This window comes from Cygnus atratus, chromosome 11 (assembly GCF_013377495.2).
Source record: "Cygnus atratus isolate AKBS03 ecotype Queensland, Australia chromosome 11, CAtr_DNAZoo_HiC_assembly, whole genome shotgun sequence".
NCBI lineage: Eukaryota > Metazoa > Chordata > Aves > Anseriformes > Anatidae > Cygnus > Cygnus atratus.
This window is the reverse complement of record NC_066372.1, coordinates 5084925-5100301: the sequence shown is the minus strand read 5'-3', so window position 1 is coordinate 5100301 and position 15377 is coordinate 5084925. Positions and strand designations below refer to the sequence as shown.

Here is a 15377-nt window from a genome sequence, read left to right as displayed (position 1 = left end):
GATGATTTTTGATCCCTTTCCCAGGCTCCGAGGGAAGGCTGCTACTTTGAGGGCATAGTCAAATGTGAGCGCAAGGTCAGGCCGGGGACTGCCTGCAGCGCTATGTCCCCTCGCTGTGCCCTTTTCTCCGTCTTTTACCAGGGCGCGCCTCCAGCGCCTCGCCCCCCCTCCGACCTCATTCCCCTCACAGCGGCTGTGCCGAGGGTGCTGCAGCGGCCTCCCCGTCCCGAGGCGCTGCCCCCTCAGCCGCAGCCGCTCCTGCCTCGCCCCTCCCAGCCGCGGGCCTCGGCCTCGCCCCGTCGCCGCCCCGCGGCGGGCAGGGCCGGGCCGTGCGGGGAGGCGGCGCAGACAAGATGGCGGCGCTGGCGGCGCTGCGGTCCTTGCGGCGGCTCGGCGGCCTCGCGCTCTTCTTGTCGCAGCTCTACGTTCTCTCTGGCCGCGGTGAGCCTGGCGCCGGCACCGCCTTGCTCCCAGCGCCCCGGGGCCGGGCGGGGAGGCTGGGCGGGGGCACGGCTCGCTGCGGGAGGCTGCGGGCTGCGGCCCTGCCCGCCGGTGGGGGCCGTGCTCCTGGCTGCCCTCAGCCCGGGGCCGAGCCGGGGAGGGTGCGGTGACCTCCCGCCGGGAACCGGGGGCTCCTGGGGCAGGGCGGCGGTAGCTGCCGAGGCGAGGGGCGAGGTGTGAGGGCGAAAGCTCTCCCCGGCACGGCGCGGCCGGCGGGGGCGCGGCCCCGGGCACGGCTCCGCGGCCCCACAGCCGTGGTGGGCAGCCGGCCCCTCGCACTGCGCCATCGGGAGGCTTTGTTCGGGACCAAGTCAGCGTGAAGTAAGCTTGCTGGGCGATGTGTGTAGTCCTCCAGAGGGATGAGGCTGAACTGAAACAAACGTGACTTGTCTGAAAAGAACGAATCAATTCCAGTGCTCGTCTTAACGTGAATGTCCTGAGATTTGTAAAATAAGAAACCATATTTTTATGTATTTTCATTGTCGTTATATTTTGCATTGTTTTATGGAACCAGTATGATGAAATCAAACTTTCTGATGGATTTTATTCTAAAAATATAATTTTCTTTTTTTTTTTTTTAGCAGGATCTTTGATGACCACGAAGCATTCACAGCCCCAGTCTACATTTGCAAAAAGTCTTACTTCAACAAGTACAAATACTCCCAATTTTAAGACAATAGGTACAATGTTATGATATTTCTTTTTTTTTCTTTTTTTTTTTTTTTTTGTTCTGTGGGCGTTCTTCCTCTGAGTCTTGAGTCCAGCACTAAAGTCCTTGGATTCTGTCTGAGAAAGCTGTGCACGCTATCACATGATTAAAAAACATTGTAGTGTTAACACATTAAGAATTACTTCTAAATGACGTTAACAACTAATTTGGATGATATAATTAGATTGTTCATATAAAATGTTACAGGTAAAAAATGGTTAGTTACACTGGCATTGTGGTTCATGTGTTTTACACTCGTTTTGGATGGTAGAAGTTCTTGAAACACTTAGACATTCTGCAAGAAGTTGTTACTGGTCCTTAGCCAATGTAACTACAGTTTTTGTAAATCATTGAAGAGCACATCTAGGTAACAGTGTTTCAGACAGATGAGGTCTGTCAAGAGGTGATTGTGCATATGAACACATACAAAGCTGTTAACTTTGTCCTGAACCAAAGGGAGGTTATATGTGTGGACCTGTTTCTATGCCAAAACTGATTACTTCTGCTGAGAATTACTAGCTGAAAGGCACTCCATGTTAACCCATGTTAAGCACCATTCTGGTGTTGTACTGTATGGTGTTGCTGCGCTGTCCTGCACAGAGCTTCTCGAGATCTTTGCAGGTTGCTTTGCTGTGTTCTGTGGATAACTTGGATTCTGTTCACTGTATAGTAAGGAAAACCTTGTGCACATTGCCAGTGCATATGTGTGTGTGTATATGTAGAGAGACTATATGCTTTTTTATTTTTTTTTTAATTTTATTAATGTATTTTACCTTTCAGAAAGTACAGAAATTCCATCTTATGTGACTAAATGTCCTAGTAACGGACTTTGCAGTAGATTGCCACCAGACTGTATGACGTGTAACACAAACTATTCTTGTGTATATGGGAAGCCAGCCACTTTTGATTGCAAAGTCAAGCCACATGTTCATTGTGTTGTAAGTAACCTATTACTTTTAAACACAATTTTCAGTAATTTAATTGAAGTGTGGCAAGTTGTCATAAAATAAATCTTTTTTTTTAAATTATTATTATTTTTTTGAAGAGGTTGCCGGATTCTTACGTAGGCAGGTTAACAGTTTTGAAATACATTTAATCTGATTCAACTACAGGCTGTTGGTGGAGAGGCAGATCTCCCCTTCTCTGGGTTGTGTTTCTTGCATTGGATCTTTTTGTCACGCAGCCACATGACTGAGTTAAATCAGCTTGCTGACCAATGAAAACTGAATCATTTTGAGAATGGGGAGGCTAAATTGAAGGTACAAACTGATCTTAAGGATGAGACAGAACAAGTGAGAACAAGCTATTTGTCAGCAGCTTCGGTTAGATTAGAGGAAGCAATAATATTAAAACTGTGCTGAGTACCTCTTTGTCAGCTTTCTCATGTTGATTTTCTATAGAACACGAAGGTAGTAAAGAGCGAGTAACTGCCATTTTGCCCAAAATGTCCGTCTATGAAATGTCATTTGATACTGAATGCTGACGTTTTTGTATTATTAATGAAGTGATAATATTGTCCTTCTGTAGGATCAGAATAACCATGAGCAGGAGAACTTTACAATTAACATGACGTGCCAGTTTTGCTGGCAGCTTGCAACAACGGATTATGTATGTACCAATTCTACAAACTGCATGACAGTTTCTTGTCCACGACAGCGATACAATGCCACTTGTACAGTGCGGGATCACATTCATTGTTTAGGTAAGGCAGGGTAAAGAAGATTTTGTAAAGTTTGTTTTCTAAAATGTCTTAACATTTTTATAGAGGGTCAACACAATGGTTGTTTATAGCAGTTACAGTATCTTGATTGGTCTATTTTGTCTATGGTTACATTTTAGTTTTTACTTTTAAAAGTGACACCTAATTGTGTATGTTGTTTTTTAGGACTGATTGTATACCTTGATGTGAGAGAAATAGGTCTATTTTATTTTTGACCACTTCTATGATTCAAACTAATTTGGACAACATTAATAGAAGCAATTTCAAATGTCTCAGCAGGACAATTAAAAATGTCATGCTGATTTCCCCCAGGTAGTTAAATGTTTCCTGTTTATTTGTTCAATTATCTTGCATTTTCTCTGGTGTGAGAGAGAGATTGATGGAACAGAGGACTGTGGAGTATAGGCATTTTTAAAAGTGCTTGTTTCAATTAGTGTCAACCCTTTTAGGCTCTTGTTAGAGAAATACAGTAAGCTTTTGCTTCACATGTCATGTTCTTACTCATTACATGATCTTTGTCTGTTGCATTACGGTTTGAACGTTTTCTAATGTTTAGGTAATCGAGTCTTTCCAAAGATGCTCTATTGCAACTGGACTGGAGGTTATAAGTGGTCTACTGCCTTGGCGCTAAGGTACACAAGAACTATTAGAGGACTTAAAGTTAAAATGTGTATTGTTATAAACATACTATATAAAATCTTCAGTCTGCTTTTCTGCTCAGTGGGTGTTTTTAATGGTGTACTGAGTACCGCATACTTAATATAGTCTGGTGTAGGGTTTGGAGGCGTATGATGCCAGAAGATTTCATTTACAATATTTGCTGTCTTAAGTAAGTAGAGCTTGAAAGAAAATATTTTTTTTACCCTATTTCTGTATCAAATGTACTTTCTCCAGTGCATGTGCGAATGCTTCTTAGGCTTCACAAGTGATTCTTTTTTTCTGAGTAGTGAGGACGTGTGTTCTTTTATTCTGTATGGTGTCAAATGAGGTATAATGCTCAGAAAATTCTGTACGCTTCAGATGTTTCCACCCCTTTGTAATATGCTTAAAGTAATTAGGGCTGAAAATTAACTGAATTACTTCTTGGCATCTGAAATGAAAGCAGCTATTTCTGAATTTGATAAATACCACTGAGCTGTGTGTAGTTGGCTTATACTTGTTAAGACTTCTTTACAAAGTGTTACAGCTAGAAATGCTTTAAAAGGAAAGGTTGTTGCATTTTTAAATTATTAGGGAAGAGACCAGTGTAGCAGTTTTGAAATAAACTGTTTAGGTGATTTTTGACGTATTAAGCCATTAGAGCACCACAATAGTGATTTGAAAGTAAATGAAGTTCTTTGGTCGTACTACCTTTTTCATTAAATTTTAGTACTTCAGAAATGATAAATTAGGTAGTAAGAGTCTGTGTTCCCTAAGACAGATATAATAACACTGATTAAGAATGTGATCTAACACACTTTCCTTTATAGCAAGACTTGTTCACTCTACCACCAGCTGGAGAAATTAATCACTGCACGAATTCTACATGGGGCCGAGTGTACCATTTGGTTCTGTGTTTCTATAGCTTGTTTGTTTGTTTGCTTAAGTTTCTGCCAGGTTAGAAAAGTAGAGAGACAGATTTTTGTTTGAGAATTTTGGTTGTTATTGCTTGTCACGAATGACAGACTCAAGTCTCTGGATAATATTAATTGGCTAAGAATGCTTTTTTATCCAAAAGCTTACTCAGTGACTCATCTCTTTTTGTACAAAAAATAAGTTTCTTGCACAATGTAAAACAGAACTATCATCAGTTTGTAGGTTGATCAGAAAGGTGCAACAGAAAAAAAGTACAGAGAAAAAAGTGTATCACAAAAATTGAGTTCAGCTAAAAATCATTAAATCCTGTTTTCGTTCCTATAGCATCACCCTTGGTGGATTTGGAGCAGATCGTTTCTATTTGGGCCAGTGGCGGGAAGGTCTGGGAAAACTCTTCAGCTTTGGTGGACTTGGAATATGGACACTAATTGATGTGCTACTCATTGGTGTGGGCTATGTGGGACCTGCAGATGGTTCTCTTTATATTTAAATGTAGATGCAACATGTTTCAGAGAGGAGTAATTGTGTGGAAAAGGCTCTAAGGAGAAGAACGTAGAAATTTGAGCCGTTGAGTTAGAACAAAGAACAGCTGTTCTTTTTATGTGCATATATTTTAATGTACAGTATCTGTACTTAGTTTGCCTTTAACTAAGGTAAAATAAAAGAGTGGATCACTAAGTTGACATTCATTTCCTTTCTTTTATGGACATGCTATTTTTCTATGAAAAAAGTTGAACAGCTAGCTGGATTCTGCACTGTTGAGCTTGGATGGTCTGTCAAGCATCAAAACAGATGTAAGCTACCTTGAATATTGAGTTGTTTACTTCATATTGTATCTCTGAGTTTAACTTTGACTTACTTAAACATGTTAGTAATATTTTTTTTTGTATTTGTGGAAGGATAATTTCTTTGCCTGAGGTACTCTAGCAGTATGTAGAGCACCATGTTCTGTGATCTTAATTACATTTATCTCTGTTTTGGGGCATAGCAAGACATTTGCTTAGTGACTTGTTGACTGAAAACTGCAGGGTTATAGGATTAGATTGCGCTAACACTAAAATCTAAATATGAAATGAAATACCTTTTAGGATTATGCCAGGATGTCTGTATTTAGCTTGGGTTCGAGTGAAAGGTACTTTTATTCTTGTGCTAGCAAACTTGCAAGTTAATTACAAAAAAAATTAAGGGGAGGGGGTGGGGGAATATAACCAATATAATCCAGTTCAGACTTGTAGCGCTGCGTTTGGGGACGAAGTACCACGGTCAGGGCAGGGGCCGGGCCGAGTGCAGGGGGTGCTCCCGCCCGTCCCGGCGCCCCTCCGCCGCCTCTTGTCGCTTCTCTCGAATAAAGTGCAGCTGTACCGGCACCTCGCCTTCCTTGTCGTTCTTGGGGACTCGCCTCCTGCCGCGGCGCTGGGGCTGGAGGGGCCGGCCCTGGGGGCGGGCAGTCGCTGTGACACCGCCCCCTGGGCACCGCGCCGAGATGGCGGCCGACCGGGACCGGGACCGGAACGGGGAGCGGGAGCTGCGCTTCTACCAGGAGCTGCCCAAAGTGGTGAGCGCCGGGCACCGGGGGCTCAGCGGGGGAGCGGCCGGCCTGGCGCAGCCCGCCCCTCAGCCGTGTGGTGCCGGTGGTGGCGGCGGGCTCGGGCCGACCCACCGGGCCCCCCCTTTGCCTGCTCCCCTGTTCCCGTAGAGCTTTTCCGTAACGCCCTCTGCCGAGGCCCGCCGGTCCCTTGTCAGGCGCTGGCCGCGTTCGCCTCCCCGGCTCGCTGCGGCGCTCCCGGCCGTCCCTCTAGCACCGCCGGCTGAGCGTGCTCCTTGCTTCTCGCCCTGTTTTCGGCCGGGGCCTGCCCGCGATAAGGCCTTGCCCGAGGGGCGCGGTTGGGGCGCTCCACGGCCGCGCTATCGGCCGCACCACGCCGGGCTCCACAGCGCGGCCCGGCCCGCTCCTCCCCGTCAGACGTGGGCTGAGGGACCTGCCCTCGGCATCCAGCTCTGCCTCGGCATCTGAGCTCTGCCGGGTGCTGGGCTTGTAAGGCTGTGGTAGGGCTGAACCTCTCGGTACGTGCCAGCTGCGGCTCCTGCTGAGCCGTTGGAGTGAGTTGTACACCTCCACAGTTCGATAGGGTGATGTGAGCCCTTCTTTGCTTGTGGATTTCGCGCTTCAGCAATCTGAAAAGTAATATCTTTATATAAAATATAAAATAATATCTTTATATAAAAAATCTTTATATAAAATAAGTAATATCTTTATATAAAAGCCAAAATTAAATCTTGAGAGAGTTAACGTTTTCAACATGCTTTCCATTCCAAACCTTGAAGAAGCATTTCATCAAGCTTTTCTTACCCCACTGAGAAGGGCGGGATGCCAGGTGGGTCTGTGTAGCGAGGTATATGCTTTGCAGACAGGTTTTGAACAAGTTGGGAGGGCACTGGGGAACTGTTTCATACATCAGGTGCCAAGAGATCATAAGGAGGAACAGAGATGAAGTGAGGAATGGAGTTGAGGATCTGGGGTTTGGATCTGTCAGTCAGGTTGACAAGAGAGAGTCAGGCAGAAATCAGTCTCAGGCAGTGGAGGGTAATTAGTCCAGGTGCTGTTAACGGGTTGAGACTGCATCTTGCTGGATCTCTGGTGTGAGTTAAGGCTTCAAAGTATTGAGAAAAAAAAATAGTTGAGCAGATTAGCGCCAATTAGCTGGAGAGCTCTTTCCTAAGCTAGCTGTGCACCTGGTGAGATCAGTGCTAACAACAGCCCTCTGAGAGACAAATATGACAGTCTTAGCTATACTTGTGCATGTGAAAGTGTGAGGAAGCAGTTGTTAGCCAAACGTGGAGATAATTGTTATTTTCCAACTTGGAGCGAAACAGTAATGTAAGATACAAGAACGCTAACACAAACAAGGTGTAGGAGCCCTACTTTTCACTTAAAAGAAACAAATCCATAACGTATTTTCCCCCCTAGGAACTTCATGCTCATTTGAATGGCTGTATCAGTTCTGCCACAATGAAGAAACTTATGGCCCAGAAACCATACCTTCAGATCCAGAATGGAATGACTATGATTGACAAAGGGAAGAAAAGAACCTTAGATGAGTGAGTAGATTCGTGTGTGTGAGATGAACATTTACCAAGTGTCTTTTAATTCAATTGAAAACAGAACTGTATGGCATTGTATACTGACTGCAGAAAATATGTATTGAAGTCTTATTATAGTAAAATCTGTTTGATTTTTTTCTAGTTGTATCTATCTAAGAGTTGACTTTAGATCAGTTTTTGCAAACACATTTGCAAACAAAATGTAAATCTCATGTCAATATTTTCTCTTGATAAAGTACTGTTACTTTCTACAATCAAAAATTGCTTCTAAGATTGTCTTGATTGCCCTATAAGGGAAAATTCAACATGTAATTTAAGCTACAGATTGGTTAATTGAACACTGAGTATGTTTTCAAGATATAGGTGTCTTTTTTTCTTTGAATACTCATTGTTCTGTTCAATCTTTATTTTATTTTTTAACTTTTTATTTTAGATGTTTTCAGATGTTTCAGATCATCTATCAGATTACCACTAGGGCTGAAGATATTTTACTGGTAAGCTAATTAAGATTTAGCTTCAAACAAACAAGCAATATGCAAAGTCAGAATTGGTTGGTTTAACAGCATTGGTGTCCAAGTAACAATATCAACATTGTTCCCTTCAATTGGAAGTCAAATTTACCAGTGTAAGACACGTTAATTTTGAAATACGGGATTTTATATAACTTTTCAGTTTGATATATTTTTAAAAGCAGTGAGCTTCCAGTATGGTGGTCAGTATTACCACTCAGATGGTTAGACTGCTAGTGTCTTGAAAATGCGATGTCTGTTCATCGTTAGCAAAGCTTCAATTTACCATACTTTCCTTTATCTTCTTTGGCTCATTATATATCAAGACTACATAACTAGGATGTTTACCATGGATTACAATATTGACAGGAAGAGTGGTTGTGTGATCACAACAGAGAAGAAAGTGGTGTAGTGTCCTCTTTCTTCCTCATGTAAAAGGACTTCTAGGAAGCCTGTTAGAAATTGGAGAAAGATGCAGTAGCTGTGAAAGGGGTTATGAGTGTGCCGGCTGAGGAGTGCTCTTGTTCAGATGTGGAAATTCTCGTTTGTTGTAACTCTTTCTAGTGTCTGTGAGGGAACTGAAGGTACCTATCATGGGTAGTGTTTTCAGGGACAGGGAGTGCTGGAAACACATGGGCCTGAACTTTTGTAAGTGTTTCATGCCAAAAGGTAAGTAGGTCTTTCTGTTGTAAAAGAGAATATAAACTATTGTAAGGGTTACTTTCATGATGTTGAACATACTGTTTCTTATTCAGATAACTAAAGATGTTATTAAAGAATTTGCTGATGATGGCGTCAAGTATCTGGAATTAAGGAGCACTCCTAGAGAAGAAAAGTCCACAGGTATAGTCTGTTCTAGTTTTTAATTTTTAAGTCTGATGTACTATAAGACTTAGTTAAGATTATGCTAATAACAAGGCAAGTCAAATTCAGTTGGTTCAATAAAAATTATTTTAAATATGAAAGCAAAGATTTAGTGAAGTAAAAACATGTCACTTCGCTATTAGATTTTTGGGGATGAAGAGGTGTTGGTTATAATTCCATTATCCAAGAATTTGGGTTATTTGTTTCACTGTGACATCTGAATGTGCTAATATGTTTAATAGCTGATATATTTTATTTCTATTTCTCCATCTTTTATTTTCTTTTATATATAGTTTAACAGAAATGCGTAAGAGAAGTCATATTGCTACATTCTGATTCATAATAAGTTACTTTTCCCAGATGCTTTGGAGGAGGCTTAATCCAAATATATGTTCAAAGTTAAACTGTATTTAGAAATTGAAGTAGAACTATGTAAATTAGAAAACTATGGAGTAAAATCAAAGATGCAAACTGAAACTAGAGAGTTGGGTCTGCAGCATAATAAAATTAATTCAAATATGTTGATTCCAAATGTGTACATGTGTTTGTAGGTATGACCAAAAGGATGTATGTTGAAACTATACTTGAGGGTATAAAGCAATGTAAAGAAGAAGGCTTGGATATAGATGTAAGGTAAATAAAGCACATGGAGTGCTTCTGTTTCAAGGTTTTGTTCAGTCTGATACTCAGTCATGGTTTGCAGAGAGATTTACAAATTAGTATAGAAAAGAAAACAGTGTCTAAACCAGATTAAGTTTAGTGATTTCTGTATATATAATTTTTATTAGCATGCAATTTGACTAATAAAAGCTTTTTTACAGAAAGTCACCTGTAAAATGGAATGGAAACAGATAATTCATATGGAATCCTTTTTTTTAATCTTTCTTTTCCACTTTTAGAGAATAAAAGTGGATGCAACCTTTCAGCTCTAATACTGTCCATTCTCTGCAATGTTTTCAGGAGCCGTGCTTTTGAAGGAAATTGCATTAAATAGTCTTTTTCAGGGCCTACGTTCATTGCAAGATTTTTATTGGAGTAGCTGCACAAGCAACCTGCAGTAAAGGAGAGGTAGTTAAAATGAACAGAAGGGTTTTACAAGATGTCAGTGGTTGCTTATGGGCAAGGAATCTGCATGGCTCTCTTATTTTTTCAGTAGCAAGCAATTAGATTTATTTGTGTAAGCTGAAGATTTTTCATTTTTCCTGTGTGCCTTTCTGAGAGGTTGCTCACCTGATGCTGCAGGCTGCAAAAGAGCAATGTATTGTTCCCTGCCCTCCCTCTCACCGTGGCTGCTGCATTTCACAGGGTCACATCTTGATCTGATTGATATCCCTCTGCATTTTGGTGCCTTCATTCCTTGAACAGTTTCTGTACAACTATTCTCTGTAGTCAACCATGAAGGAAGTGAAGTGCCGTTTTTATTGGTATGAGATTTGTTGGTCTCTTGACACTACAACTTGTATTTTACCGGACATGTACGCTTATCTCCTAGATTATTAATAGCAATAAACAGAAGAGGTGGCCCGGCAGTTGCTAAGCAGACTGTTAAACTTGCTGAAGAATTCCTTCTTTCCACTGATGGAGTTGTAGTAGGACTTGATCTCAGTGGTGATCCAACTGTAAGTTTTTGTTTCGTTTTGATCTGTCCTTGAAGATAAATATTTAATATTGTGTAACAGCAAGCAGTTCCAAAAATACTTTGTTCTTTTAAGTTTTTGTCCTATGTTTGTTACTAGTTTGATTGACTTGCTCATAATTTTGATACCAGGTTAATCCCTGTTGCTATATGGGAGAAAGAATCCTTAAACAAAGGATTTGTAGATTTTAACACTGAAAAAAGAGCCTCTGAAAAGCAGCATTTATCTGGCAAGTGTCTGTTAGTAAATTGTAGCTGCAGATTGACTGTGTTGAAGTAAATGAAATACTATTTTGAGTTGACATTAGTATAAACTTTGTTTAGATGCAACGTATACTCTTGGGTATTAAACAAGCAAAAAAAAAATTAAATTTGAGGATAGCTGTCAAATTGAAATGAAATAGCTGTAGGTGGCAGTTATGGAACCAGTATCAAAGTCAAGACGGTTGACTTATCACTCACTGTTGAGCATCATCTGAATTACTGATGTTTGGCCAATTTGACTAAATTGTGCCCATATAGCAGAACGTTATCTGATGTGCTGCGATCAAAAATGGAATAACAACAAAAGAAAAATAATTCAATGTAGCTGTATTTGAATTATTTTTTCATATTGCTGGGCTTTTAAATCATGTAACTAGAGGAGTTCTGTAGAACAAGATGTAGAATGATGATGTGTTTCTGTCTTCAAGGCAGGACGTGGTCAAGATTTTTTGGAACCCCTCTCAGAAGCAAAAAAAGCAGGTCTAAAGCTGGCATTACATCTTTCAGAGGTAAAAGTTTTATCTATTTTAATTCTCTGTAATTCCTATTTCATAAAAACCTTGATGAAACTAACATTAACTTCTGTGGATTTTGAACTTTTCGTGAAAAACTGATGCCCTGTAGTTTGGGGCATTTTTGACAAAAGAAAACAATGAGAAATCTTCAACAATCATTTGTGAATGAGAACTGTCAAAATGTTTCTTACTGTGTTATACCTAGTGGGGTGGAGGCAGGTGTGAATTTGAAAATTAGAAACACTCCAGGAGATTCACTGTTCTTTTTCTGGTATTTTATTAGAAGGCATGTATAGTAAAAGTCATGCAGTTTCATGAGTAAAATTTTACTTTCTATTTGCTCTGTTTATATCAGTAGAATGAGTTGAACTTCTCCATACAATGTGGTGAATTGGTGGCTAAAATTTACTCTGAGACTGACAAACACTGAAAGCATTTTAATTCCTTCAAGAAATTAGACAAGATGTATGTGGCAACACATCTATTTATATCTATATGTGCAGTTTGAGGCCTCCAAATATAGGTACTTCAGAGTTTCAATTAGTGATTTTCTGCTACATACCCTTTTTAAAATTATAGAATATGCCGAGTTGGAAGGGGCCCACAAGGATCCTGGAGCCCAACTCCCGGCACCACACAGGTCAATCCAAAAATTCAGACCATGTGACTTAAGTGCACAGTCCAAAAGCTTCTTAAACTCCGACAGGCTTCGTGATGGCTTCTTTGAGTTATAATTCAATGTTGGGAGTCACTTTCATGCACTTTTTCTTTCTTTAGAGGGTAGCAATGCAGACATTTACTCTAGTTAACACTTTCATTTTGATTAGATATGTTGTGAAAATAGAACTTGAACTCGGTTATAATTATTTAATATGCTATTTTATGCCGCATTGACAGAATGTAAAATATATCCTCTCTAGATTCCAAATCAAGAAGAGGAGACTAAAGTTCTCCTGGGCCTGCCTCCTGACAGAATCGGACATGGAACATTTCTCAACTCTGCAACAACTGGTTCAGAAGAATTAGTGCCACTTGTTAGACAGAATCATATACCTATTGGTAAGAAAAAAAGTTAAGAAATTACTTGGTAATCTCTGGACTTCAGAATATCGTGCTTACTGCTGATCTAAGTAACTCTGATTTGTCTTTGACCAGCTATGACTTAGGAAACAATTAACATGGCAGTGTATGTGAGAGAATTACCTGTGCAAGTATACTGGTGACACTTGCATTTTTGATGTATTTGTAGTGGCAATTGATGTCTCAAATGAAAAGGAAACTAAATCATAACCCTTGGTTACTATGAAAAGGCTGTGTGGTGTTTGTGTATCTGGTTTGCAAGCTCCCAAAATTTTACACACAGCCAGTAGTTAAGAAAAAAATGGCTACTGAACTTTCCTCAGAAGATCTTACAAAATATTTAAAGCAATGAAAATTAAGGAAACAACAGTAGTTGATTTTAATTTTCATTTAGGGATAGAAGCAAGTCTATTAGTGTGTCAACACCATATAATTCTGTTTGAATCCTTGTTTCTTCTTTTTTTTGCCTTAGAACTTTGCATGACATCAAACATCAAAACTCAGACAGTACCTTCCTGTGACAAACACCATTTTGGATACTGGTACAACATGGGCCACCCTGCAGTGCTCTGTGTAAGTTTTTTTATTTTAACCATGCATTTATACCAAGAGCAAAACTAGTGTGAAATTGGAGAAGTATATCTCCTTTTCTGGCTCAGAGCTTACTGAAAATTTGAGTTGTGGCAGCAAATAATCTGCTTACAGCAAGTCATAATGTTCTGTTTGAGAAATGCTTGTAGTACAAATGGAAGTTCTTAATATTTATCTATATAGAGAAAATTTCCTCTTTATAATAAGATCAGCAATATATGCAGTGACCATCTTAACTGTTTATATACTGATAGACTTCACTTAAACATATTGGTCCAACACTTGCTTTTAAGCTTGTGCTTACATGGGTATTAATTGTGTTGAATGATTTTGAGTGAAAATAGGGCAAATAACATATGAAATAATAACCAACAGATGAAAGAACTGGAGGGCAATGTGAAAAATAGCAAGGTGAAACTGGTTTGTAATGTGTGGGCAAAACCCTTCTTGATGTAGAAGAACTAACTTAAACTTTTTGTTTGTTTCAATTCAACTCCAGACCGATGATAAAGGTGTATTTGCAACAGATCTATCGCAAGAATATGAGCTGGTTGCAAAAACATTTAATCTGACTCGATCGCAGATGTGGGATCTTTCCTATGAATCAATCAACTATATCTTTGCTTCAAGTGAAGTAAAATCAAAACTAAGGGAACAGTGGTGTAAATTGAAGCCAACTCTGTTTGGTTAATCAAACTGTTGTTCTAATTTAGCTTAGTTAATAACTTTTTTTTTAAAAAAAGAGAAAAGAAAGAAATCCCTGGCTTGGGCTTTTTGGCTTTTTTCAGACTTCAGGCTTAGAAATCCATTCCATAAATCATGCCTTTGCAAAAAGAACACAGACATGCATCCTTTGTTAGTGAGGACAGAAGTGTCCTTTCATAGCTGGGAAGAGCCCTCAATTAGTGACGAAAGTCCTAAATGTGTCATCAGGTGTTTTTTATCCATTTGATATGACATTCAAAACAAAATAACACCAACAACAAAAGGTAATTGGAATATGTCATCGTACCAGAACCATTTGAGACTCAGATTAAGGTAAAGGCACGGTTGTTAGGGTTTAAAAGCTATCTGTTGGTAACATTATGCCAAGCAGTTTGGATATGTGGTGTGTGGATTTGTTTTTTGTATTGTTTTTAAGCAACTGATTGCATGGGAAAACAACCTCATGGAGAATGAAACATTTGTCTCAAGGGAATTTAATATTGCATCTGCTTTTATTGTAGTATATGTATAACTGATACCTGCTGTGACTTGTCTACTATATGAGGTGGTGCCTACTGGTACAGTCAGTATTGATAGTATTTAGACAAAGATAAGGATCTTGAAAGCCTCAGCAAATTGTGACATCCTTGGGGCAATGGTCTAATTCTTGAAATACTTTTTAGAATTTCTATTTGTTTCTTGTAAAGGGTAATAAAAATACTTTGAACCTGCATGTTTTCAAAACTACTTCAAGTGTGCCTGCGTGTCTGTGTGACAGTAGTGTGTGTAACCTGCTGAAGGACTTTGTGAGCTCCCCGGGCAGTCTTGCTCTTCTCTGTGGCACCGTTTTTGTTCTGACAGCAGAGGGTGCTCGTTAGCTCAGGTAGCGGAAGGGTTCGCTGTGTGTCTGTATGCATCTGTATATCTATTTTATACTGAGATATCAAAGTAGATATTAACAACAGCATGCAATGGTATATAATACTACATATTCCCGGTTAGGAAGTATCCCTGAAGTATTCCTGGAGGAAGTATCCCAAGAAAAGGTACAGTGTTCTGGATACACAGTGAAACAATGCTGTTGTATGTAATCTGGAGCTAGGGAATCGCTCTTCTGAAGGCTACATGTACTTACCTGTTGCTTAGATACTTGCAGATGTGGTGTTAATTTAAACAAACAAGACAAAGGCCAAAAAAAAAAAAAAACCTCTTGTATACAACAGTATTTATAATGTCTTTGCCAGTAATGGAAGTCAGGAGACAACTCGGAGGATTCTGTTCTGTGAAGTGAAGGGAAAAGAACGGAAATGTATTTGGGTGGCTACAGAATTATATGCAGAACTGATGGAATTCTGTACACAGATTTCTGTGTGTTACTACAATTATTGACACTGCAGAACATGCTTAGAGCAGAAATCCAAGTTGGAAAGGATATTGAGGTTTGGAATGAAGAATTGCCATTGGATTAGACCTTTGTCATGCACAGTGCACAAGTTATACATCAGAAACTAAAACCTTACTTTCTTACTATCACTGGGCTATTTTTCAGAAGTGTAACTTTTTGAACTAAAACTGCAGAGGAATCTGCTTTGGCTCCAGATAGAAT

At 39.9% G+C, this 15377-nt stretch overlaps 2 protein-coding genes across 3 annotated transcripts; both read left to right on the top strand.

The window, feature by feature from the left end:
* Positions 1 to 319: 319 nt before the first annotated feature.
* TM2D3 (TM2 domain containing 3) lies at positions 320 to 5872 on the top strand. Of its 2 annotated transcripts, none has more exons than XM_035553787.2 (6): positions 320 to 441; positions 1086 to 1181; positions 1991 to 2148; positions 2738 to 2912; positions 3487 to 3562; positions 4830 to 5872. In XM_035553787.2, exons 1-6 carry the CDS (start codon positions 354 to 356, stop codon positions 4993 to 4995), a joined length of 759 nt encoding a protein of 252 aa, XP_035409680.1. In that variant the 5' UTR covers positions 320 to 353; the 3' UTR covers positions 4996 to 5872. The 2 variants fall into 2 exon arrangements, with proteins under 2 accessions (XP_035409680.1, XP_035409679.1); XM_035553786.2 differs by having other exon boundaries at positions 1083 to 1181.
* A 43-nt stretch (positions 5873 to 5915) lies between these two features.
* Positions 5916 to 14502, top strand: ADAL (adenosine deaminase like). Its single transcript, XM_035553785.2, has 10 exons — positions 5916 to 6060; positions 7474 to 7604; positions 8041 to 8101; positions 8872 to 8959; positions 9532 to 9613; positions 10473 to 10599; positions 11309 to 11389; positions 12316 to 12454; positions 12948 to 13048; positions 13566 to 14502. The coding sequence occupies exons 1-10, from the start codon at positions 5989 to 5991 to the stop codon at positions 13755 to 13757; spliced, it is 1074 nt and encodes a 357-aa protein (XP_035409678.1). The 5' UTR covers positions 5916 to 5988; the 3' UTR covers positions 13758 to 14502.
* The last annotated feature ends 875 nt before the right edge of the window (positions 14503 to 15377 follow it).

What these genes read in the sequence shown, in the direction of transcription:
- TM2D3 (XM_035553786.2), top strand. Translation starts at nt 354, where the DNA reads ATGGCGGCGCTGGCGGCGCTGCGGTCCTTGCGGCGGCTCGGCGGCCTC. An exon ending in CTACGTTCTCTCTGGCCGCG is followed by an intron (nt 442 to 1,082) that starts GTGAGCCTGGCG and finishes TTTTTTTTTTAG; the next exon opens with CAGGATCTTTGATGACCACG. An exon ending in AGCCACATGTTCATTGTGTT is followed by an intron (nt 2,149 to 2,737) that starts GTAAGTAACCTA and finishes GTCCTTCTGTAG; the next exon opens with GATCAGAATAACCATGAGCA.
- ADAL (XM_035553785.2), top strand. Translation starts at nt 5,989, where the DNA reads ATGGCGGCCGACCGGGACCGGGACCGGAACGGGGAGCGGGAGCTGCGC. An exon ending in ATCTCAGTGGTGATCCAACT is followed by an intron (nt 10,600 to 11,308) that starts GTAAGTTTTTGT and finishes TCTGTCTTCAAG; the next exon opens with GCAGGACGTGGTCAAGATTT. An exon ending in GCCACCCTGCAGTGCTCTGT is followed by an intron (nt 13,049 to 13,565) that starts GTAAGTTTTTTT and finishes ATTCAACTCCAG; the next exon opens with ACCGATGATAAAGGTGTATT.